The sequence below is a fragment of the Chamaea fasciata genome, unplaced genomic scaffold, assembly GCF_029207755.1.
Source record: "Chamaea fasciata isolate MVZ Bird 193981 ecotype frontalis unplaced genomic scaffold, bChaFas1.0.hap1 SCAF_5, whole genome shotgun sequence".
NCBI lineage: Eukaryota > Metazoa > Chordata > Aves > Passeriformes > Sylviidae > Chamaea > Chamaea fasciata.
Window position 1 is genome coordinate 55,372,574 of NW_027094090.1, and position 25,473 is coordinate 55,398,046.

The following is a 25,473-nucleotide window of genomic DNA, read 5'->3' on the forward strand; positions in this document are numbered from 1 at the left end:
AAAGAGCAAAATACCTAAATTAAACACAGTAAACACAGAAGCCATAGGGATCATAGAAATTAGTTTGGTTTTTGTTGGGGTTTTTTCAGAGTATTAAGTTAAACTTGCCATGAAGGACAATTTTCCAAAAATTAAACCAGCTTGCTTTAATCCGTTCTTCCTGTTGAGTCCCTGCAGAAATGGGCCCAGAATACCACTCTGCTTTGTTGTTGCTAGAGAGCTGAAGAGCATAATTTACATTTCTAAATCTGCTAGGAAGGTGTGACAATGGTTTCCATCTACCAGCTTCACTATAAAAAGAGGAAGATGGAGAAGGAGGAAAACAAGGATGCTGGGTTTGATTGCTCTTATTTTTTTTTTTATACATAGGTAAATCCAGTAATCTTATCCATGACTTATGCTGCTGTAAGTAAAAGAATTCAGATTCTTCAGTCAACACATCTGTTCTTTTAGATCCAGGAAAATAAAAAATTCAAAAGTCTGTTATAACACCAAGAATAAGCCACTCTCCACCTCTACAGTCTCCATTTTATTGCTGCTGGTTGTGAAGAATCTCTGATCACAAGGATGTAGATGAGGAAAAGAAATGGTTCTCAAATTCTGTTTTGGTTGACTAGATGATTTCAGGGTAAAAAGAACATTAAATATACTTACAATGTGCACAGCCCATGAACAGACAGATATAGCTTATATTCCTGAGTACAAATAATACCTACAAAATATACTAGGTATGCAACTGAGCCAATCATAGCTTGTGCTCTGTGTTACTTAATTGGTGGGAAAAAAAGAGAAGTTTTTGGAAAAGCTCTTTCGCCACTGTCTTCTGCTTGATCGTATTTAATAGGCTTTTCCATGTGGTTTTCCAAATATTTCTCTGGAATAGCATGCTTCCTTGTGTTCTGCACATCACTTTCTGCTGTGCCTGTGAAGGGAGTCAGTCTGTCAGCCAGTTCACTTCTCACTTTGTCAGCTGCATTTTTCCAGAGATTCTCTGCAACAATAAATCATTAAAATGAGAGGGTTAAGACCACAGACTTTTCACAGCAGGTGAAACACAGGATTGACACAAACTCCCAGCAAATCAGGGGAGTTTGTTGTTTGTTGAGTAAGATCACTTTTCTCAGTGATCTTACAACCCCCACTGCTGCATTATTTTGCTCTGAGTGACATGCACTGTGGTGTGGTGTCAGATACCCTTTTGCTCTCAGCAGGGAAAAGGGCTTTCCATGTGAATCTTCAGTACTTGCAGTCTTCTTGCAGGCAGCTGAACTAAAACATAAGGCATGCGGTTCTATACAAGTGAGGAATGGTGCCTTTACCCATCCCATTTCAGTGGCCATCCATTACCTCCACACTTTCACCTCCCCTTCCTCCAGGCAGATGACACTAAACACAAAGAAACACAAAACACTGATATAAATGCCCTTAGTTCTGAGGTAGAACATGCTTACGAATAGTCTCTCTCCTATTTTCCAGTGCAGAGAATGAGCCATCACTCATCTTCCTTGGAGCCTGAGTTTTCCGGAATATTTTTGGCTCCTGGATCCACGCGTGTTTCATCGCTTCATCAGGAGTCATGCGCAGGGAAGGCTCCCACCTTAAATCCAAGGAAGACGAATCATTATTCAACTATTTCTATCTGAAAATTAGTACAAGGCAAAAGATTCAGCCTTTTTCTTTTGAAAGTCAGGTCACGAGGACATTTTTTTTGAAACAAAATAATTTTATCTTTTTACTCAAAACCATGGAAAAATCTTACGTGATCTTTTCCGTCCTTCAAAAACCTATTTACGTCAGCACTGTGCTGATCAAACCCTCTGCAGGATCAAACCATTTTTAATATGCAGTTCCCAGTTCTATTAGGGTAGGGATCCAAAATTCCTTGTTTAAGGTTTGGTTTTTTGCTCCACTGAAATTATTTCCTGAAAATTCTGATTCAACCAGCAAACCAAAATGGATCAATGATTCACACAGACTTGGCAAACAGAGAACACTGAAAGCAACCTTCTTGTGAAACAGAGTGGGATGATTTTTTCTTCCCTCCCCATGTAACCACAAGTTAGCAGTTTCTTTAGAATTTCTTTAGGAAAGTGCTACTGAACTGCTAGAAAGAAATCTGAAGTCACTGCTGAAGAAGACATAGTAAAGTGTCAATAATAACAGTTGTACAAATAATGCCATGTGGAAAACAGAACAAAACCCCAAAACACCCCACCAAAAAAAACCCCAAACACATCAGATACAAAGGCTTTAAAGGCACAAAAGAATGAAAGCAAAGTCAAAACTAGCTTGTTGTGTACACTATGAACTCACATTAAGCATCCTTTCAAAAAGTCCAAGAAACCAGCATCATGGGTGTTCAGCACTGTGCTTAGATCCTTGGAGTCTGGGCATCTCTTTTTCCCCTTGCTGTTAGTTACAATCTTAGGAAAACCTTTGGAATCTTTAAAAAAAAAAAAAAAAAAAAAAAAAAAAAAAAAGGACAGCCTCAAAAAATTTCATTTAAAACCTTCACTAAATACTTTAAAAAGTTGCATAAACAGTATCCATGTCCATCCCACTAACTCCAGTTTTGCCCTGTTGGATTGATAATCTGCCAGAATTGTGGCAAGCAGGATTGGTTGCATCCTAGAGACCACATGCTACACTTTGTTGGTTTGCTTGCTTTAAGCAATTTCCAAACCCAAATTACACAAAGAGAAATGAATAATGTAAATTAGTTCCCAGAGCCCACTGCATTCCTTTCAACAACAGTATTTTTAAGGAGCAACTTCTCTATCACTTTGGCAATTAGATGCCAATAAGATATGAAGAGCAGAGCTCCAGGTTTGTTTATAGGCCTCATTTTATCCTTTTGCTTTTTTCCCATACCTCTTCCTGAAGTATTTTTATCAGCTAGGAAGTAGCTAAAGATCTCTGTCTCTACTCTCTACCAGGGCTATTAATTAGTGTTAACTACCGGGGAGGGATCCAGCAAGGACAAATGATCAGAGGAAATTACCAAAGAATGTTCTCCTCCTTGATGCAGCCTGGATAAAATCAGCTGGAGGAAGACCCAATACCTTCATAAAAAATGAATTCATAGAGTTACTTCTCATTTCATAAAGATACACAACAACCATCAGGTGAGATGTGGCATTTTGTCCTCCTTATGAAAAGAAGCTGAATGTTGCGATTTACTGTGAAACGTCTGTAAAATATTTCCTCTTATTGCAGATGGAACCAAGGGATTCCTTAGTGCTGCCTGTACATGTCTTTGTATCAAAAATAGCATGGCCAGCAGAACCAGGGCAGTGATTGTCCCTCTCTCCATGGCACTGGTGAGACCACAGCTCAAATCCTGTCTCCAGTCACTTCAGGAAGGACATTGAGGGACTGGAGCATGTCCAGGGAAGGGGACAGAGCTGAGCAAGGTGCTGGAGCACAAGCCTGATGAGGGGAAGCTGAGGGAGCTGGGGGGACTCAGCCTGGAGGAAAAGAGGCTCAGGGAGGTCCTTCTGGCTCAAAGAGCCATTTGGCTGCATTAAACCTCCCTCTGAAAGGCCAGGCTGTAGCCTGACATACTTCATTATTGCTTGAGGTTTCTCTTTGTTTCTGGTGGTGCAGTTTATCAAATGGGTATGCAAACCAATCCCAAAAGTTACCTCCATGATGCATGCAAGCTGGTCAGTTTCATTTTCCCCTGGGAACAGCGGGTAGCCTGTGTAAAGCTCTGCTATGATACAGCCCAAGCTCCACATATCAACAGCCATAGCATAAGGATGACCAAGTATCACCTCAGGGGAGCGATAAAAGCGGCTCTGAACATAGGTGTACACTAAATCAAAAATTAGACAAGAAGCAAAATATCACAGTTTGGACTGAAATGTCAACTGCAGATTTCACAGAAAAGTGGCATATGTTCAGGAATCAAAAATCTGTCTATCCACAGATTGCTCACATAGGCTCTGGAAACATTTTCTAATCCCATCCTAAAAGTAATGGGTGATATACTTTCCACTGTTCTATATAGAAATTGTTCTTCAACCAGTTTCACTGAAGGAAATTGTTCTACTAATGCTGTGATTCAGTTTATCCATGCTCATTTTCCTATTTGAAGGTGTCCATTTGCATCAATCAACAGTTCCTAAATTAAAAGCACAGTTCCCGTTTCCCTCCCCGTGGTATTTATACAAGAAGTATCAATTATAATTTAGCCATCTCACAGAGAAAGGCTCTCTGGACCTGACAAACTTCTTGATAAGTGAAATATTTGGATTATCCTCCTAAGTTTGTTCCAGCTAACCACTCGTGAAAGTGCAATTCTGTTTTCAACAGGAGCAGAGGAACCGATCAGGCTTGGGATAAAGAAAAAAGAATGGCAATACCTTACTTGTCTCTACCAGTATTTGCTCCACCACCAGTGGCTGAACAGTTCACCAGGTTATAATTAGGGGCATAGGCAAATATATTAGCCCAATCCAAGAAATAGCTTTTCCACGTTATTTAAAATTAAGAAAGCTTATTAAGAAAATTACATCAATTTGACTTTTCTGCAAACCTCTTTGGTCTTCATAGCAGCTTGATCCAAAATCAATAACTTTGACTGAACCTTGGCCATTGTGGTATAATAGTATGTTCTCCTAAAAAGAAAAAAAAAAAAATCACAGGGAAAAGCAGGGTTTAGCACCATATTCAGTTAGTGAACACTTGGGAAAATCAGAATGTAAATCACATTTACACTTCTCTACATTAATGAGAGCTTCAAAATTCAACCTCTTTTGGAATGCATTTGCTAACACAAGGAGATAGCCAATAATGTGCAATGGTGTGAAGCTGAGGGGGGATTTGGAAAGGTACCCAGGCTGCAGGTGAGCCACACAGGGCACCAGCAAGCTCCCCAAAACTCAGGGTTGCTTATCTAGTAGAAGCCAAACTGCACCTGACGTTGGGCTGTGCTGAATTAACCAGAACCACTCTTTTGTAAGCAGAGAAAGCCCCTGGCCCAGGAAGGAGCCACACTCCACAGTTCTTCCCTGCACTGCTTGCTCCAGACTCTGTGTCAGCTCATCCCTCCCCAGCTGTGTGATGCACACGTCTCAAGGGAGGGATAAATGGAGAAGGCAGGGTCCAATGGCTTCTTAGCTGGGTGCAGGTGGGTACAGCACTGAGTTCCTGCAATTCCCAGCTGGAGAAGCAATCCTTAAACAGCCAGCTCAGGGATATGTGCACTGATGAGCAAACACAGCCTTCAGCTCTCTTCTGCAGAGCTGAGTTTTATCCTCATTAAAAGTCTGTCTAGATGAAGGATTTCCTTCTCCACTCCTCAGCAGACAGATGGCTACCTATGTCAACCAGTTTTACAGTGATTATATGTCAGGGCTTTGAATGACTGAACACTTCCCAGGTGGATGCCAAATAATGATGAAGTGGTTTCCTGGGTAATTAGCTCATAAGGAAATGCTTCATGTGCCAGGAAGGAGAAGCTGCTACTGATGAAAGTCAAGGCAAGGACTGACTTCCACAATCCAGGTGCTCTTGGTGCTGCTAAGGGAGGCAGCATCCCCTCTCTGCAGCTCAATATCCCTTTGTACTCACGGTAGGACACTGTCCCTAATACTGAATCCCTCACAATGCAACAGAGCTGATCAAAGCTGGAAAACCAGGACTGACTGGAAAAACAGGCTTTGGAGGCAGTGATTACCTAACATAAAGGCCAGAGAAACTCCATATTCTACCTTATGCTGAGAAATATCATAGGAGACAGATGGGATAACAGATGTGAGTTTCAGGCAACATAAATTCATGAAACTGTACAATTGTTGAATGAAAAGAAAATTGTCTTTTAGTTAACTCACTACATTTTCACTAATATATTGCTCTATTTAAATACAGACTACACTAATTGATGCTGCCAATGTCATTCCTTGTCAGTGGCTGCCTGGAAACAAGATTTCCCATTGGGCTAATTTTTTTTTTGATTCAGATATTTGGGTTATCTTGCAAGCCTCTCCTCTCACTACAAATTGATCTGGCAAAGGTATTGGCAAGACAACGGATACAGATAGTATGTGACTTCTCAGAATTCTAAATCAAGATACATTTAGCAAAGTGAGAACAGAACTTTATCCTTAGCATTTTTACCTTAGAACTTTTTTATTTCTTTATTGGTTCATTTGCCCTTTTGAAAAGGAAATAAAGAGAAACTTTCACCTGAAGTGAAAATATAATTAAAATCCTTCAGAAATCTCAGAAAATTGCATAAATTTAAATCTGGGGCTTAAGAAGAATGGAAATGTTTCACCTAGCATGAATGCTTAGCAGATACAGTAGAGGGAATTGGATGACAGATGTTCCTTTAGAAACAGGTGAACACCCTAAACACTGTTCCACAGAATTCCTTTGCCATTTACTAGGCTACTAAATTTTTATAATTATTCCTAAGAAATTAAATAGACTTAACAGGATAACCTGAAACAGGCTGCCATGTGAATACTCCTCACATTACAACATCCCCCACCTTGAAATACTTAATTTTAAAATTACTTCTTTTTCTCTAAGCAAAAACTCATTACCTGAATTTGATTCATATTTGCATATGTTCTGGCAACCAAATAATCTCATTTAATGCTTCGGTGAATGAACTGAATCAATGGCAATAATCAGTTGACTGTAGCATGAACATAATCTGAAATAAATTACAGCTTCTGTACAAACATCATACTGGGTTTTAGAGTTTTTCCTGACAGATCCTCTCAATCAATAAAGAATAGGATAAGCTCATTTATTCTGTACAGAATACCAGCTGATGAAATGATTTTACTTACAGGCTTCAGATCACAGTGAATGATTTTTTCCTGGTACAGCACTTGTAAACACCTCAGCACACACCGAGTGAAGTGGCGAATCAAAGACAGGCTGAAGCCTTGGAAATTGTTCTTTTTGATCAGCTCATACAAATTTATTCTGTGAGGGAGGAAGAAGCAGCAGACAGAGGGCAGATAAGAGATTGGGAAATTTATTTTTAAAGGCTTGATTAGTTTCCAGTGCATTAAGAGCTTGTCTTCCCACATGGAGGACTCATACAGAGGAAAATGACAGCTATTTTCCTCCCTGAGAATGCTGCTCTGCATGTGATATTCACAAACACCTCCCAGATCTAAAGCAGATGTAAAATCAGTGAGCTTGCTTGCTAAACTCTGCTGTTAAGCAGCTGTGCTGATTTTCACTAAGAACAATAATCATTCAGGAACCGAAATAAATTTTCTTCTGTCTCATTCTGCTGTCATTTCTCTTTGCTTTGGCATCTTGAGTAAATAACTTCTGTCTAAAGGTTTTTAACCAGCAGTAAATATTTCTAGATAACCCCCCCATCAATTCAGGTCTCATTTGGTTTTTATATCTCTCCTGTGACCATCACATCTTAGCTCCTTCCAGTAGCCCTGCCCAGTAGCCTGGAGAAAAGGCAGCTCTAGAAGATCTCACTGCAGCTTTCCAGTGCCTTAGGGGGCCTATAAAAAGGAGGGAGAGAGATTTTTGATAGTGATAGGACAAGAGGCAATGATTTCAAACTGAAAAAGGGATAATAGGCTTAGACTGGATATTAGGAATAAATTCTTCCCTGTGAGAGGTGTCCTCAGCACATGCCTGCAAGGACATGACCAGCTGGAGCTTTTCTGCTTTCCCCACTGGAGTGTCCACTGGTGGCAGGCACAGCCCATTCCTTTGGAATTAAAGTTGCCAAGACTTAATGAAAAAGATCACAAATCAAAAGCTTTTCACTGTATTTTAAAGGCAATGAAAATTTTACCAGACAAACATTTTTCTATGACAACCAGTCTTCAACTCCTCTGTAAAGTGCTAAAGATAGTGGCTATCCCATTTCCCTGTGTGTTTCCATAGCAGCTTTCAGAAAAGACTGGTCTGTGTCTTCCCTGGAGAGGAATCACCTCTTACCCTGTGTGCCTGTAAGTGACAGACTCACATGCAGCAACACAAGGGATTTAGGTTTCTTTGGGACCAAGCAGTCCCTATGATGCTGAATCTTCAGCAGGGGCTGTGGCACATGCAGCAATGGGGGTTTTACTCTAAAGGCTGGGGAAGTGTGGGTAGCCTGGATAATTCCAGTTTAATTCCAGTTTGATTCCCTGATTACAAGAAGGATGATGAATAAAATGATCGGACTTCTCCAAATTCCTCCAGAATTCCTCCTATGATGCCCTGCAGCAAAGATTAATAAAAAGCAAGATGCAGTTTTATTTTTAAATTATTTGATATTATTCATATTTATATACCCTGAAGTTTACCAGTCCTGAATTTACTCTTTTCCTCACAGGTCTTTCGGGGAAGAAGACTTCAATACTCAGCACAGAAAATAAGGGTTGGATCATGTCATTGCCCATGTGAAGTCTGAACGTGGCCTTTTTCAGTTCACCTTGGGTGATCAAAGGCTCAGTTATGCAGTCTGTATTTAGACAGTGTTCCTTTCTAGCTGCCAATTCTTCTGAAGAAGACATAAAAATTAAATCTTGTAAGGCATAAGTTCTACAATTCTCCCCAAGGTGTGTGTAAAGGAAAATGTACTTTACCCCAGCAGTTCAAAGGAGATACAGAAGTGATTGCGAAAGTAGAAGTATTCCTTCATGTGGATGATATTGTGAGTATCATCTTTGTCTTTCTTCAGCAGAGCATCAAGGATCTTCACTTCTACCAAAGCCTGGCTGTGAAATCTGAAATACCACATGACACAGGGATGGTGACATCAACTCAGAGTAGCATTTGTATTTCTGCAAATGCTACAAACATCACAAGCTTACTGTAAGCTCAGCAGGTGGGACAATTATTAAAATGTTTCATTCAACCCTGTTAACCACTGTAATTTCAATTTCTGATGGTTGACTCCTAATCTAAATACACTGGCCTTACATAACACTTCAGGGTACCTAATTTGACTTGTCTGAAAAAACCTTTAAATGGAAAGATTTCCAATGAGCATCCAGACTAAAATCCTGGTGGTCTCAAGTCTATAGGAGTGCTTCACTTCCCTTGAACAAGGCCATGTTTCACACCTACCACAGTCAGACAGTGGGTTTTGAAAAGCATCTTTACACTTAGTGTTCACTGTGGGGGAAAACGGAACAGCTGAACATCTGTTTCACTGACTCTGCTTCAAACTCACAAATTTGTTACCAGCCACTTAACAGGAACAGGTTGCTTAAGACCACAGTGTAGAATTTTTCATGTTCAAGCAAGTGATGGGTGCCTTCCAGCATATTCCTGTGGTTTTGGAACCTTGTGGGCATGCTCCCTGCTCTCAGACCTGCACGGCTGGTCACCTGGGTTGTGTATTCACTATACAACAGATAGAGAGACCTCCTTGTGAGCCTAGAGAAACTGTGCTTACTTTCCTTTGGGTCCAGGCAAGCTCCTGACAACCTCTTTCCTCACTGTGCCCTTACTGTGCCCAATGAATGTATGGGTTTGATTTGTTCAAATTGTCACAGTTTGCCTCTATATAACAGGGATGACTATACTGGTTTAAAGTCAGCAGGTATCTCACCTTTTCTTATTCCTTATTATTTTCAATGCCACTAACTCATTGGTTTTGTGATCTAGGCATTTGGCCACCTGCCCAAACGAGCCTTTCCCAATGACCTCCAAGACTTCGTAGCGGTAGGCAATGTGGTCATGTAAAACCTTCAAAAGAACACAAAGAGTTCAGATTCAAAAAGTACAACAAAGACCAGGCTTCCAAGTAGCCCAGGTGTGTGTGTGTGTGAGTCTGCTGTCCATGACAGATGGTGGGCTACCTACAGGTGAAGTCTACATCAAATAAGGGTAACAAGGAAAATCCCGAGTAATGCTTCCACAGCCCACCTACCTTGCATCAACCCTGCATGACATGCAAAATGAATTTTCCCCTGAGCTCTAAAAGGCATGTGTTCACTGTGAATATTTATCTTCTAGAAACAACATTAATCTCACAGACAACACTTAAGAGTTGGCATAAAATCACTACAGACTTACTGAGCTCAAAATGAATACCATAATTTTTCCACTTACCTTTAAGTAGGAACCATGCTCATCATCATAACAATTATTATTCTGGGTTTCAGGCAAACCTTCAATCTTTTTAGCTTCCAGGCCAAGAAACCAGAGCTCTGTATAATTGAAAATTTCTTTTTGCTCATAGACTGTTAACTGGTTTCTAAAATTTTTCAAGGCTTCTAAATCAGAAAACAAGAACGTAAAACCAAAAATCAATAAAATGTCAGAAACCTGATGGCAAAGTGCTTTTACAATGGAACATTTCACAGTAGAGCACACCACTTTGGGCAGGTTGCTGAGAAAAGCTGCTAGAGTTCCCTTCCAACTAAGATTTCTCTGCTTCTACAATTTCATACAAATTTCTATTTTTTTTTTCTGTTGTCCAGTATTGAGATCAATAAAGCATTCATCATCTGTCAGCAAGACTTTTAAGAGAGCTTAGGTAAAAATTTTTTAATTGTGAGGGAAATTATGTATATAGATGTTTTTGAAAATTCCATCTGTTGTCTATCTGCTCCCTCAGGCTCCATAACTTACATGAAAAGTTACATTTTTATTGGTTTGATTGCCGTATTTAGAAAATGTCAGTAATGTCTAGTTAACCAAAGCTTTCAAGTACTTGTTTTTCTGATAAAAATCATCAAGCTCAGATGCCTGAGGTTAGGAATTAAATGGAGCCCAAATCTGCTTTTCTCCTAGTTCTGATTCTTCCTGCATAGAATTTCAGCTGCCCTAACACCTCCACTCCCATCATTTAAATGTGGATATATATTCAGACAGGAGCATTATAAATCAATGTGTTGCATGCATGTGTGGGTGTTTTGTTAAACAGTGGCAGATCTTCATCCAGCAATGCAGGGATGCTAAATCATTTCAAAGCAAAAGGCCAGTACTTTTTTTTTTTTTCCCCCTAGATTCCTTCTAGAAATAGATTAACTCTGTCAGAAACTTTCTAGATCTGAGAACTCCCAAAATGCAATTTAGCCCACATCAATAAAATGGGACACAGCCACAAGGAAGTGGGAAAGGGTTTTATACCTGTAATGGAATACTACTGTCTCCTACCCTACCAAAGTCTTAGACAAATATACATTCTTTTTTATACTGCATGTTTCTCTTCTGTATTTGTTAGTCAAATCATTCTCCTATTAGGTACCTCCCCAAGCCGGATAATTAGAAATCATTGAGTCCCATCCATATTGCTGTGCTCTAAACGGTTAAATATTTCGGCAGCCATTTAGCATGGCACCTCTGGTCCCTGAGTGTCCTGACTATACACACTCCTCATCTGTGCAGGCAGCCCGTCACTCCAGTCCTCTCAGTTTATCCAGGGATATTCTACCTGAAGCTGTCATAGGCAGCTTGACTCCAATGCTGGTGCTCTCCAGTTCAGATGGTTCTGTATGGACTCTGGTATCACTCTCAGGAAGACTGTCTGGAAGGCTAAACTGGGGAAAATTGCCTTGAGTTCCATTTTCCTGCCAATCACCAAAAAAAAAAAAAAAAAAAAAATCTGCTATATTCACAGAGACAAAGCCACAATATATTTATTTTGGATTAGTTGAGTAATCTCCATGTCAATTTTGTGCTGAGACAGAACAAGCAAGCTTGGGCACTAGAAAACCCTGCTTATTCAGACAGCAAATTCTGCCAAAAGCACTAAAGGCTGCTGGACCATGGAAAGATAAATCTCTCTAAATGAGAGAAAGAAGTTTGTCTTCCAGATTCATTCAGTATAGGGTCTTTCTAGAAATGATATCTTTACCAATGCTGGTCAGCCTTGGAGGGCTATGGAACAATTCCTTTTGGAAACCATGCCAAATCAAATGAAAGACGGGAAGTTGATTTGAAATAACCAGTATAGATATGCCAACAAATAGTGTCTGAACGACTTGGTTGTCTTCTCTGATGAAGTGATTGGTTTGGCCAGTGGGAGAAAAGCAGTGAGCATCATGGACTTTGCCTTGAGCAGGGCCTGTGACACTGGAGCCCAGTGAGTGGGAGATGAACTGGATAAATGGATCATAATTTGAGCAGCCTGGTCCAAGTTTGTTCTGCTTGTAGTGAGTTGGGCCAGATGTCCTTCAGAGATCTCTTCCAACCTAAAAGATTCCTTAATTTATTTATTTCTCATCCTTTGCGAAAATCCTCATAGAAGCGAGGCTGGATGGAGACAAAAGAAGCTCAGTGTCTGTCAGTGTCAGAAGGGTACCAAAGCCGTATTCAAAAACCAGCACGTAGTTGCAAAGGCAAGGAGAACCCAGGTGATGGGATATGGACTAACAAGTGGGCGAGCTAGGTCCACCACGTCCTTGCAAAAAGTCCTGACGGGTACCACTTCAATACAAGCATCTTGGTGCTTGTGGGGTTTGAGTTAAGGATGTGTGCAAGTAAAAATGGGTTCTTTTGAAAATGAAGCATCTTTCCATACTTGTCTCTAATTCTGACACTTTTTCTCTCTTCCCCCACACTCACACACTTGTGACAATTTGCCACTGACACTCTCTCAGTGGTGCTTAGAGAGAGGCTGCTTCACCAGGGAAACGGGATGTCCAGCAGCTTTATAACTCACCTGAAAAGATGGGATGACAGTCTGCAAGCTCTTATTTGCTATTTGAGACAGGCTGCTCTCAAAGGAGGGAGGGTTTGCAGTGTCTGCAGCCAGACCATGCTTCACTTGACCTTCCAGATGTGGGAGGGAAAGGACACCACGACTGACTCTCTAGATAGGAAGCACAAGGAAATGTTACATAACGATCTAGCAAGCAGTTCTGTGCCACACCTATAAACGCCAGAGGAAGTTCAACCCTTGGAAAATGTGTGTGGTTCACTTCTGACACCTAAAGGCAAAGAGGAAATGAGCGGATACTAAGGCAGCTCCAGCTGTACTAATGGGCAGCAGGAGGTGACCTGGGCAATCCAGCACAATTTAGGGAATAATACTCCCCACAAGAACACTTCCATCCAGCATCAGAGCAGTGACTGCTTCACCTGCAAAGGGTGGTTGGGTTTGGAAGCCCAGCAGCTGTTCCAGGCAGGAGGACTCCTGCAAGTGGGGAAAATAAAGCCCACATAGGGTAATAAGTAGGCATGAAGTGTCAGTGGCAGAAAATATCATTAACTATTCCCAGTGGCAGAAGAGAAACTGGGACAGGACTGCTGCCAAACACCAGGGCTGGAAACAGTGGGAAGTTTTCCCTGCACTGGTTGATCCATATTTCCTTCCCCCTCATTTCCTATGAAGCTCAGTTTGACTGGGCCCCTTTGTTGCACTCCTTATTAGCAAGGAAAAGGTAAGCTTTCAGCAAATTTTGCTTTAAAATAAATGCTTATGCTTATTTAAATAATCCAGCATTACTAGTCCTTCCTGACTTCTCCCATTTATTATTTGCGAAACACTTCTATATCATTCGTTAATTACAGTCAGTCATTTAAGGGTGCAGTTTTATGAATGTCTTTTATCAATGTCTTGAATATCTCAAGTCAGAGAAGTCACACTCTTATCAGCAAAGAAAACTCTTCCAGGTCGACTATTTCTTTGATAAATAAATAAAAAAATATTTTAAATAGATCTGAAATAGATCGCCTGTGCACTGTGAAATGCAGAATAAGGTCCAGAGAGCTAAAGCTACAACCCACATAAACCTGTGAGATTTTTCTCCTTGGGGAAGCACAGAAACATATTTGGCAAGCTTTGGACAACAAAGGTGAGGTTTGATATTTTCTCAAAAAGCAAAGAAGCAATGCTCTCAAGCCAATCAATTTCAGTGAGTATGTTTTTTATTCCAGTAATGTGGAATAGCCTTCAAAAGCTTAGGACTGGGATTCCAATGGACTTTTCCTGAAAGCTTCAAGAAAAAAGGTGATCTGGCAGAAGACGTACCTCAAATGCTACTGAACACAGCAAAACCAAAATACTTGCAGGCATTTGGGACAGTCATGCAGCCACAGGGGAAATGGAAGAGGACAGGGAATAGAGGACTTGATTCTGCCCATATTCATTTATTATAAGAGATCACTTAAAAAACAAGCATTGAGGTATTTTTGAAGTCAGCTGAAGGGTCACGTACCTGATGGAAGATTCTGTTAGAGCCCAGATGATCCCTCTCTTGAACAGTCAGCTGAGACTGAGAAAAAGCATCCACATGGGAAGACTGCAAACATGAAGCAAGGCTTTAATAAAAATTATTTTGGAGGAAAAAAATATGGAATTCCTGCATGGTTTCTGTGTTTCCCTCCTTTGTGGTAATGTCTGTGACAACACAGGGTGTGAGAGAGGGCCACAAAAGCTGCTGAAAACCCATTAAACTCTGGGAATACCTCCCTCAGTTGAGCAGCTGTTTTGTGGGCTGGGGCAGAGACAGTTTATTTTGGTGTTATGCCTCAGATGCTTGGTGTGCCCCTGTACTCAGCTGAGGGGAAGGGGCACCTCTGCCATCTCTAAGTACGTACTTGGAAGCTGGTAGTGAGTCTGCTTGGAAGGCCAACTTTACATTGCTTCATGAGGTAGATTGTGAGCCCATACATTGCTAAAAGCAGCATTAAACTGATTCAGCTTGTGGTACAGATTTTGTAGAAACAAAATCAGGGTTTAAATTTACTGAAATACAGAAAAAACTCCATTGGCTCCAATGGGCAGATAGTATTAGCAGTAAATAGAAAAAAAGCCCATATGGAAAGTGCTAAGCAGCTCACCATTGTAAAGAATTTTGCTGGTGCTTTTAGCAGTTTTTTAATAAACATGCTAAGTAGCATTGTACATTTCTGCCCAATAACAAACTGCAATGAAGTGAAGAAATCTTAAGGATAATTTAGACCATGAAAACTCCATGGCTAAAGCAGATTGGAGCTCTGCTCTATAGGCTGGAGTGAACCCCATTGGGTTTTGTCAAAAGGGCTCCTGAAAGAGTCTGTCTGAGCCTGGACGAAGCAAGGACAAGCCAGATTAGATGCTGCACCTGGGCCAATACACTGCAGATATCCATGTATAGACAGAGATAAATAGAAATATATATAAGCTGTAGTGGGTGAGGGATGCTTGCATGCAAACTGATCCACACACACACACCTGACCTTGATAAAGGTAGGGTACATTAGCATTGCTACCAACAGGGAGATCAAACTGAACATACCTTGACAATGGCTCTGGCACATCCTGCCCTGAACAGAATCACAGACTGGTCTGGGCTGGAAGGGACCTTAAAAACCAAGCAGTTCCAACCCCTGCCATGGGCAGGGATGCCTGCCACTATCCCAGGTTGCTCAGAGCCCCAAGCTCCAGACATCCACAGCCTCTCTTGGACAGCCTGTGCCAGGGCCTCCCCACCCTCACAGGGAACAGTTTCTTCCTCATATCCAACCTAAACCTCGTCTCTGTCAGCGTGAAGCCATTGTCCCTCGTCCTGTCACCCCAGGCCCTTGTCAAGAGTCTCTCTCCATCTTTCCTGTGGGCTCCCTTCAGGCACTGCAAGGTCACAATGAGATCACCCCAAAGCCTTCTCTTCCCCAGGCTGAACAATCCCAATTCCCTCAGCCTTTCCTCCCAGCAGAGCTGCTGCATCCCTTTGATTATCTTGATGGCTTCCTCTCAACTGACTCCAGAGGCTGTGGCATATCCATCCTTGCACATGCACTTAGATTAGAGACTCTAAAAGACTTTTCCAAACTAAATATGTAGATAAAACTCTGTGTACAGATCTACCTGACCACATGGAGGAAATGGTGCCCTTTGACAGGTTTAGCTGTCTCACCAGCAGCCAGGAAGACACCACTCAAGCTAGGCAGACCAGCTGGAAACTGCCCTTGAGATAACTGTGCTCAGTGTGTGCTCTTCTTGTTCACAAAGTATTAAACAAACCCTTCTGCGAGGGCAAACCTCAGATTTAGAACAAACTGAGAACAACTCTGGCTAGAGATGAAGGGTCATGGGTGGCTGTGAAGCACAGAAGAATGGCAGGAAAGGAATAAGTACTAAAACATGTCTGCTGGATGCAGTAATTCCCATCTATGGAAGTGGAGATCACCCAGTCAGGGATAAGGGATAATATGCTCTATATCCAAAATATTCCCAGTACCAACCACAGCAAATGCCACAGAAGAGGGCCACTACACTACTGCATCCTAAACAGGAGCATCCTAGAGCACGACACAGTTTGCTCAGAGCGCCAAATATCCTTGTATGAATCTCTTTAGATGATGTTTCCATGGAAAACAATGCCACAGTATTTTTCCGGACAATCTACAGACAATCTTCTCATGCAATCTACGCATCTTGCATTTCAAGGGACAGTTACATTTTTTACAAAGGTAAGTCTGGGATACACATTCAAAACTCTACTAATTATATCTTAGTAGATATAATTAGTAAGAGCCAGCTCTTAGTAAGACTATGAATTTTAGTGCATGTTACAATTTTTCCTCACACTTCATCCATACTTCATTCCCAGCAAGCTATAATTTGCAATTTCTGTAGCTGAAATTTCTGTAGATAAAAATATTACATTTCATTTAAAGGTAGTTTCTTAACTGCTTCATGCTTTTCTAGCTACAAGTCAATACAAAGCCAGGATTTTACAGAGTAAAAGCTATCACTGAAAACCAAAAAAACAATGACTTCACGTACCTGTGCAGACTGCAGAATCTTCACTCCGAAATGATATTTTATTCCTTAGCAATACTTTAAAAAAGCTAGGCAGTTATGTCTATATTACTGAATTTTTTAGAAGTAGACTTGCCAACAGAGCATGAAAAATGAAAAAAAAAAGTCTTTAAAACTGAGCAAGAGCTAAGGAAGAAGGTGAGTGGGCTCCAAGATGTGCTGCCAGAATTTGGAAGCCCTTTAATTTCCATTCAGCGGGGAAAGATTAACGAGATTTTGAGGTGGACACTTCTCCTTTACAGTAAAAAAGCAAAACCAGTCCATGTCTTTTTTTAGCCATGGAAATCTGTGGTCCTCTTTGTCTCCCTTTCTCAAAACCTTTTTACTAAGGATTTATTGCTCTTCAGGCAATTTATTCAAATAAAATCAGTAAGTGACCAACCTTCTTAAAATTCCCCCAAATGGGTAAATAACAAACTTTTATTTGTAGAAAAACTGATTTGTGCCTACACCAGTCCTGCTTGTGGATGAATGGGGAGCAGGTGGATTTATTGGATAATCCACACAGTGACTTTATTTGATAGTCTTGATCCAGGTGACCCAGCAGAGCTGCTCTAGCAAAAGCCTGGAGTTGCCCTATGGGCTCTGCAGCTGAGCTGTTGTGGCTGGGTTAGTTCTAGCAGATGCACTCCAAAGAAAAACTGCAGCAACTGTTACTATTCCACTCCATTTCATTCCTGGTTTCCCTGCTCCTGTGGCACTCAGCCTTCTCCTACAGCTCCAATGCTGCAATCCCAGACTATTATCTCCTGCTATTCCAGCCCTTCAAATCCTGGAACACCTTGCTCATTCCAGTTACCACCAAAGAAACAGAACGAGGTCCTCATCCACCACCCAGCCCGCAGTCACAAAGTTTTAGTTTTACAGCATTCAGTAAAATCAGACATCAAAACACACTTGCATATTTCTCAAAATATAAGAGTCTTTTTTCAGTACCATGTTAACCATAGAAATCAGAAATGCATTAAAATTCTGGAAATTTTTAAATACACAACTACATTAAAAAAAAACCCCATTGTTTCCTCATTCACACAGGCATTCTCTTCCCCCCGTTCTCAAAATCGAATGAAGCCTGTAGAATACACGGAGAGAATACAACACAGGTGTTAAATCATGCAACACATTAAAAAGCCATAGCAAATACACTCTCTCACTCAAAATACAGTAGGAATACAAACATTTTCCCCACCTTGTCAACTATTTCTGTCAGCATTACTGCAAGAGCTGTTAAGTGCAGGACAGGAGCTGTTTATTCCATTCGGCGAAGGCATTTCAGGAAGCCCACCTTCATCTAGTCAGAGCATAGCAGGAGCAGTTCCATGCACAGTGCCCTGAGCAGAAAAAAATGGATAATGCTTCTGCTTGGCTTCAGATTTAAATTTTTCTCCCGGAAATATGCCAGTGACTATTAGCTGCTCTAGTATTCTTTTGGTGGCCATCTGTTCCCTTTCTCAGCCTCCTTCTAGCCAAATATAATTTTCCATATTTATCATGGCAAGTCAGTAATAAGAAAGACAAATATAACAGGATTGGCTGTTCTCCTTGTCATCTCAGTCTGTTCTTTCTCACTGAGCTCATGTGCTTGCGAAACCAAAAAACACTTGAACTTGGATTTTGTCAAAATTTGTCACAGCGACCTTGCTATACAGTGAGCAAAATCTCTTCAGCAAGACTGACAGACTGGAAAATGAAAATTAATTAATTCCTCAAGGGTTGGTTTCTCATTGGGCATTTTATGTCACTTAATGAGGACCAAACTGTGGCACCTTGGTTTGTGGTTCTTGAGGGCATCGGTACAGAGCTGCTCTGCCTGTGGGATAATGGGGGTGTGGATTATTTTGGTGTGGATAATGAGACAGAGCTTAGCTGCCCTCCTGTCTTCCTCTTCCTCCTTTGGATGCTGTGCATATGTGATGGGGCACTGATGGATGCATCCCTACTCCCCAGCTGTCTTAGGGGAATATCTTCAGCAAAAAAACCGTGTGGTCTCCTCCTTCATACAGCTAAAGAATGGCATGTTCCCTGCTGGTCTGAAATCTGTCAACAACCCAGAATAGTCCTACTTTCACTCAGAAACCAGGGTTTTCAAGGAGGAAATACATGCTCACCCACTGAAGGCTGCTGCTTTTACAGATGCTGCTGGAATGGTCAAAGGACAAACAGTTATTCCTTCTGCACCCATGGTGGTCTCTGCAAAGCCTTTCCTGATGTAATTGTTGGGCTGCATCTTCCTAAAAGGCACATTGCTCCCATTTCCATTACTCCCACTTTTCCATTCATCCAGGCTTGGCAACCCTCTAAGCAACAAATCCTCCCCAGTATTATAAACCTCATGTGCAAGAGAAAATTTTCATTTTCTCACCAAATAATCACTCAGGCTGTCATGCCATCAGGGAAGGCATGCAGATCATAGAGTCCTAGAATGGCTGGGGTTGGAAAGGACCTTAAGGCCCATGTTGTTCCAACTCTCTGCCATGGGCAGGGACACCTGCCGCTATCTCAGGTTGCTCAGAGCCCTGTCCAGTCTGGCCTTGGAGACTTGCAGAGATGGGGCAGCCACAGCTTCTCTGGGCAACCTGTGCCAGGGCCTCACCACTCTCACAGCAAAGAATTTCTTCCCAAAATCCCATATAAAGCCTCAGTGGGAATCCATTCCCCCTTGCCCTGTCACTCCAGACCCTTGTCAATGGTCTCTCTCCATTAGCAGTCCCAGGATGGCCTCCAGAGAAGAGTGAAATACAGATCTGCTGTTCCAATAATGTAGACTAGATATCCCAAACTTTTACATCCCTAGAATTAATTAGATTAATTCTACTCTTTATAGCATTTACTCTGTTTCTTCTGCACTTCAGTCTTCCTGATCTGAGTGAGGGCAAAAAGCACAGAGGAACAATGAACTGAGCCCTGTCTCAGTGCTGTGCTGTAGCATCCTTCCAGGCTTGAGTAGTGCCACAGGGAACGTCCAATGCTGCCACTGCAGGCTGAACCAGGGAAGATAAATACCAAATTCCCAATCTGAGTGATGTTGACAGAAAACTTCTTAAACCACTCCTGCTTTATTTGCTCTAATAACACATAGGAAGTATGCTTTTTGTCTTTTGCAAAATCAGTGCAAAGGGAATGAGTGATTTAAGGTTTTGCATACATTTACTTGGGCAAAGAACCCACCAGATGAACCAATCAGTCCAAGTCTGATAGAAATAGAAAAGCCAGTCATGGGTTCTGGCTCCTTTAGAATGTTTCTTCCACAGACGAGTGCAAAAGTTTGGGATACGATAAACTCAAGACTTTAACATTTAAATAAGTTGCTAGTAAATTGGCTCTTTGAAGTTTATTAACAATTCCTATCACAGTTAAGATCTGCTCCTTTTCCTAGCAAAAAGGAAAAAAAATTACAATGCTGTTTGTTCTAAATGTGCTCAAAAGCTGGGTAAGAATCATGAATGTAGTTTTACATAGGAGGGAATGAAGGCACTGTGTTGCTAAGGATGTAATTGCTAGAACCTTTTGAGATAATTCCTAACATGTGAGTAAGTGTCCTTGACTGACTTCAAGTAGAATTTGGGGACATGGGGATTTTCCAAACAGCGCTCTGACTGTATAAAGCCAAAAGGACCCCAGCGACATCATAATTTCTAGAAAACAGACTGGGCAAAGAAATGACAGCCCAGAAATCAGTGCTCCAACTGATTTCTCTAACGCATCAATCTGTTCTCAGGACTATTCCAAGAACAGAAAATACGGTTCTTCCTGGACTCACAAACTGAAGAGGAATCACACGAGAAGCAGGAATTGGACATGAACCATATAAGCTGATTTAAAGCAAGTGGGGTGCACAGATGAAAGGTAGATCTAGGTAAGTTGAAAATTCGTAGGCGAATAAAAAACCCCCCAAATTTAATAGGCAAATATATCATAGAATCATAGAATATCCTGAGTTGGAAGGGACTCCCAAGGATCATTCAGTCCAACTCCTGGCCCTGTACAGACACCTCAACAATCCCACCCTGTGCATCCCTGAGACCACTGTCTAAGTGTTCCTGGTGCTCTGGCAGCCTTGGGGCTGTGACCATTCCCTGGGGAGCCTGTTCAGTGTCCCAGCACCCTCTGGGGGAAGAACCTTTTCTGATATCCACCCTAACCCTCCCTGACACAGCTCCAGCCGTTCCCTCAGGTCCTGTCCCTGGTCACACAGCAGAGCTCAGGGCCTGCCCCTCCTCTTCCCTTCATGAGGAAGCTGCAGAACTGCTGTGAGCTCTGACCTCAGTTTCCTCCTCTCCAGCTGAACAGACCAAATGCCTTCAGCCACTCCTTGTGTGGTATCCCCTTCAGGCCCTTCATCATCTCCAAAACCCTACTTTGGACACTCTCTAACAGCTTTAGGTCTTTCTTATATTGTGACACCCAAAACCACATACAATATTCAAGTGAGGCCGTCCCAGCCCAGAGCAGGACAATCCCCTCACTGGCCCTGGTAAGATCATTATCATGATGGAAAAGGATTTTTGGCTTGTTTGTCAAGTTCTGAAAGCTTTGCAAGAACTTCCCTTCAAGAAAGAACTCCATCTGTTTCTACACCTATTTGCAGGTGAAACGTGGGGATTGCCTGTGTTATCCCTGTGCTGCCTGAGGCAGAAGCTGGAGGCCGATCCAGGAGAACCAAGGCCTCTCAGAGCTTGTGTAGTTCACAATTACAGTTACAAAATACCTCCCCAAATCCTACTGACATCACACATTTACCTGTGTATTCAGATATGCTTCCTAAATAATGCCCTCTGAGGAGGAAAACCAGGGAACTCATTCCCCAGCCTCATCACTTCAGAGGGGTTACACTGTATGAAATCAGTACCTCAGCAATGAGTGACCATTCACAGTGATTTTTCTCCAGAAAGTCACTTCAAACAAAAGCATCAAATGTCAGTTTTAAGCTCAGAAACACACTTTTAAAAAGTAATGTAGGGCATTTGATTTCACAGTAATGCAACTCACCCTAAGTATTTCTACAGAACATCTTTTTTTCCTCTAAAATGAAAAACAGACCAGCTGTCTACAATATACATATATTTTTTAATACACCACAAAGCCTTTTACTTAAACCAAGTTTGTGAAAACGTTTTTCAGTTTGAAATCTTTTGCAGACCTCTAGGTACTCTGAGATTCTATAAATTAATTATTTGCTTACTATTTATGCAGAAACCTGTAAGATACCCCTGTAATTTAAAAATCTTAATTTCTTACCTTTTCAGCAATGGTAATGATACTGCTTTCATTACAAATTGCCATCATAAAATCATAGATTCATAGAGCATCCTGAGCTGGAAGGGACCCACAAGGATCACTGAAGCTCTGCACAGCATAGTCTCAAGAATCACACATCTTAATTCTACTTCTCCAAAGAAATTTAAATAATGGTTAATGCAATAAAATATCATATGGAATTGATGGCAGATGATAGCTCGGTCTGTTGTATCTTCTGTTTATTTCCAGTTCCTCACAACAGGTATGTCACAACCTAATACAAACATTTGTACATCGAACAATAAAAAAATGCCAACCATTTTTACCTTAGTCTGGACTCTTTTATTTCTTCTCACTTGTAAACAGGAGTTACTGAAGAAACTGAAATCACAGCAGCTATCATTGCTCCCTTCTTGCTTTTCCCATAATGACAAAGCTCCGTGTTTTAAATCAGTCTCCATCAAATTGTTCTCTTTGTGATTTAAACCTGACACTGCAGTTAATCTGATCCAACCTGTGCCCCTCTGTGAATAAAAGCCTGGGCTGATTGATGATTTTTAGGGTGAGCTGGTTGGAATCAAGTCCCAGGTTGTTTTATCATGTTCCCTAGCAATGACACAAACCAATTTGAGCTGAACTGGGAAGCTGATGCTCTATGAAATCTTTGAGGACTTTACACCAGCACAACATGTTTGGCAATTAGGCTGAGCAGCATTGCAAGCTCATCCCTTGGGGTGCCTCATATGCTTTGCTTTCCTTCCTTCTGTTTCTTATTCTTTTTCAAAAGCACAGCTGCAGCTTTAGCTCACCTGCTCTGAACATGAACTGTCTAATGACAGTAAATCCAAGGTAATTCCCGGTGTTATTGAGAATCTCAGCAGTGCCCCTGAGCACCACACTCACAACTTCCTTTTAGCACTCAGAACTCAAATGTTGAAATGAGCATTTCTAGGTAGTCCTGTCTCTGTTTACACCCTAATCCTCTATAGACCCCTTAGATATTCCATCAGCAAAATGCTGCAGCTGGAGTAGCCTCAGCTTGTGATATTAAAGGCACTGACCTCGACTGTCTTTTATTCAAGTATTCCTGACAGACTCCACGGGGAAATATCTAATCCTTAGTCTCAATTCCTTATTTTCTTTACTTTTCTTATGAGAATGATAAAGCAATTCATATTTTAAAAAATGCAGACACAAATTTTACTAAAGTGAAAGATTTAAAAAAAAAAAAAACAGAGGAGCAACGCCAGCCTTAAAACAATAAAGCCACAGTGGGTTTGGAATTAAAAACAAACAAACAAACAAACCCCCCCAAAAATAACCATAAAAGAAATCTTTAAATCAGCTTTTCTTTTTTAATCATGGCATCATAGATTGGCCTGGGTTGGAAAGGACCGTAAAAGATCACCTTATTCCAAACCCCCTGCATCGGCAGGGACACCTGCCACTATCCCAGGTTGCTCCAAGCCCCATCCAACCTGGCCTTGAACTCTTCCAGGGATGGGGCAGTCACAGCTTCTCTGGGCTACCTGTGCCAGGGCCCCACCACCCTCACAGGGAACAATTTCCTCCTCATATCCCATCTAAACCTGCTCTCTGTCAGTGTGAAGCCATTGCCCCTCGTCCTGTCACTCCAGGCCCTTGTCAAGAATCTCTCTCCATCTTTCCTGTGGGCTCCCTTCAGGCACTGCAAGGCCACAATGAGATCACCCCAAAGCCTTCTCTTCTCCAGGCTGAACAATCCCAATTCCCTCAGCTTTTCCCCACAGGAGGAAAACCAGTTTGACATGAACGTGCCAGTGAACCATTTAACAGAAAAGGCATATGACAAATGTAATCAGAACAAGTGAAAAAATACAGGAGTGAACTTCAGCTCTGTAAGTGAACTAATTGTGACCAGAAAAAGGAAAAAAAATCAACCAAACAACACAAACAATAACAACAACTGAAAAAAGAAGTAAGTCTGTGGCTTCCCAACATTTTCAATTAGGCTCATGAAAGAAATCACCTCTCTCTCCAAACCTCACTTCACTTATAACCTCAGTCATCACAATGGCAATTACATGGCTCCTACTAAAAAAATATAAAGACAGTACTATCCATAGGTTTTTGAACAGAACTAAAATCAGATCTATTTATTACATGGAAATATGCAAAGACAGGATGCAACCTCCAAGCATATCCCTGTGTCTACATTTTCCTGTAGACCAGCTCTGAGTGTTTTGAATGGCTCTGTCCTCTTGCAAGGGCTGTATGTAAAGACCAGGGATTTTGTTTAGGGAGGTTGGATGGCCTTCTGCTGGAATCTACTTTTAGCTTTCGCAAGATGTCTACATTTAGCTGCATATGCTAAAAGCCAGTTTTCAGGAATGCTGCAGGCAGTTGAGCATTTCAGGAATGCAGGCACATGCCTGGTGCAGTGACTCACTGCTGTCCACTTCTTCCCACTCCCAACCAGAGAAGAGCACTGGAAACTCCTGGGATTCAGGTTGCTGTCTGCATTTCACATGCTGTGTACTCAGATACATCTTGAATAACATGCTTGGCCTCCTTCTCTCCAGGCTAAACACCCCAGTCACTCCCCACAGGACTCACTCTTTAGGTATCTATCTCAGTATCTGCATACGCTGAATTTTAATACAGTAATCTCAATATATTGACAATAAAGGAGCCAAAAAGGCCATGCCTGGCACATGTGTATTGCTGTCATTAATTAAATAGTAGATTTCAAGTACATATTTTGCCTCACTTTCTCTTTGGGGAGGAGGAATTTGTCAGAAATCATCCCCCAGTGGTGTTTGAGGGAAAAATATGTATTTATTGAAAGAGCTTTCCTATTATTTGTAGAAAATATTTTAATAGTGCTCTGCTAACGTGCATTATAGATTCTCAGAATACTAGGGAGACTTCATAGGAGAACTGCTTCATACACATTACTGTACAAAGAATAATTAAAGTAGAGGATCTCAAGCAGCGGCTTCAAATCTAAACAATTCTGTGACAGTGATATTGCAGTGTCACTCTCACCACACCAACCCTGTGTTTTCAGGTGTTACCACAGCCTCATCTCACTCTTTGCACAACACTACTCTTTTTACATCCTGTGTGAGACCTCCCTGCAAACTAATATCATCATCAGGACAGTAATAAATCATATCACATGTTAAAAAATGCAAAATTTGATCATAAATCAATTTTTTCCTCTGTACACTCTTTATTTCTTCTGTGTAGAGGAGCTACTGCAATATGTGCTGGGTAATGTGTCTCTGGAATGATATGGATGAAAATTTGGGAGTTAGGCAGTGTTCCCACTTAGGAACAGGCTGTGATGTGTGGAGGACAGAATGCTTCCCATCAACTTCAATAACACACCTCCCCACTCTTTTGGGAGCAGCTGGAAAAATCTGCCTCCAAATTTCTTTGGCAAGAAAGATGAATCAAAGCAAAGGAGGAGAGGAGAAGGAGGAGGAGATCTCAGAGAAGCTCTAAAGGGGACACAGCTCAGCAGGGGATGTGCTCTCCATTATCACTTATTATTGCAACCTCACTGG

At 41.4% G+C, this 25,473-nt stretch overlaps 1 protein-coding gene across 3 annotated transcripts; it reads right to left on the reverse strand.

The window, feature by feature from the left end:
* Nucleotides 1-510: 510 nt before the first annotated feature.
* Nucleotides 511-22,421, reverse strand: DYRK4 (dual specificity tyrosine phosphorylation regulated kinase 4). 3 transcript variants are annotated; one of them, XM_066183782.1, is made up of 15 exons: nt 22,249-22,263; nt 17,874-18,015; nt 14,097-14,180; nt 12,599-12,748; nt 11,369-11,504; nt 10,042-10,205; nt 9,539-9,675; nt 8,568-8,708; nt 6,807-6,945; nt 4,541-4,622; nt 3,645-3,817; nt 3,002-3,062; nt 2,314-2,443; nt 1,452-1,597; nt 511-991 (listed from the first exon to the last, which is right to left on the reverse strand). In XM_066183782.1, exons 2-15 carry the CDS (start codon nt 17,895-17,897, stop codon nt 765-767), a joined length of 1,794 nt encoding a protein of 597 aa, XP_066039879.1. In that variant the 5' UTR covers nt 17,898-18,015; nt 22,249-22,263; the 3' UTR covers nt 511-764. The 3 variants fall into 3 exon arrangements, with proteins under 3 accessions (XP_066039879.1, XP_066039877.1, XP_066039878.1); XM_066183780.1 differs by lacking the exon at nt 17,874-18,015 and having other exon boundaries at nt 22,249-22,421; XM_066183781.1 differs by lacking the exon at nt 22,249-22,263 and having other exon boundaries at nt 17,874-18,204.
* Nucleotides 22,422-25,473: the final 3,052 nt, after the last annotated feature.

Bases quoted from the DNA above. Each gene is read 5' to 3' on its own strand.
- DYRK4 (XM_066183780.1), bottom strand. From the start codon at position 22,383: ATGGAGACTGATTTAAAACACGGAGCTTTGTCATTATGGGAAAAGCAA. The intron at 12,749-14,096 runs GTACGTGACCCT...CTTCCTATCTAG, and splicing joins CTAACAGAATCTTCCATCAG to AGAGTCAGTCGTGGTGTCCT. The intron at 8,709-9,538 runs GTGAGATACCTG...GTGGTATTTCAG, and splicing joins ATAATAAGGAATAAGAAAAG to ATTTCACAGCCAGGCTTTGG.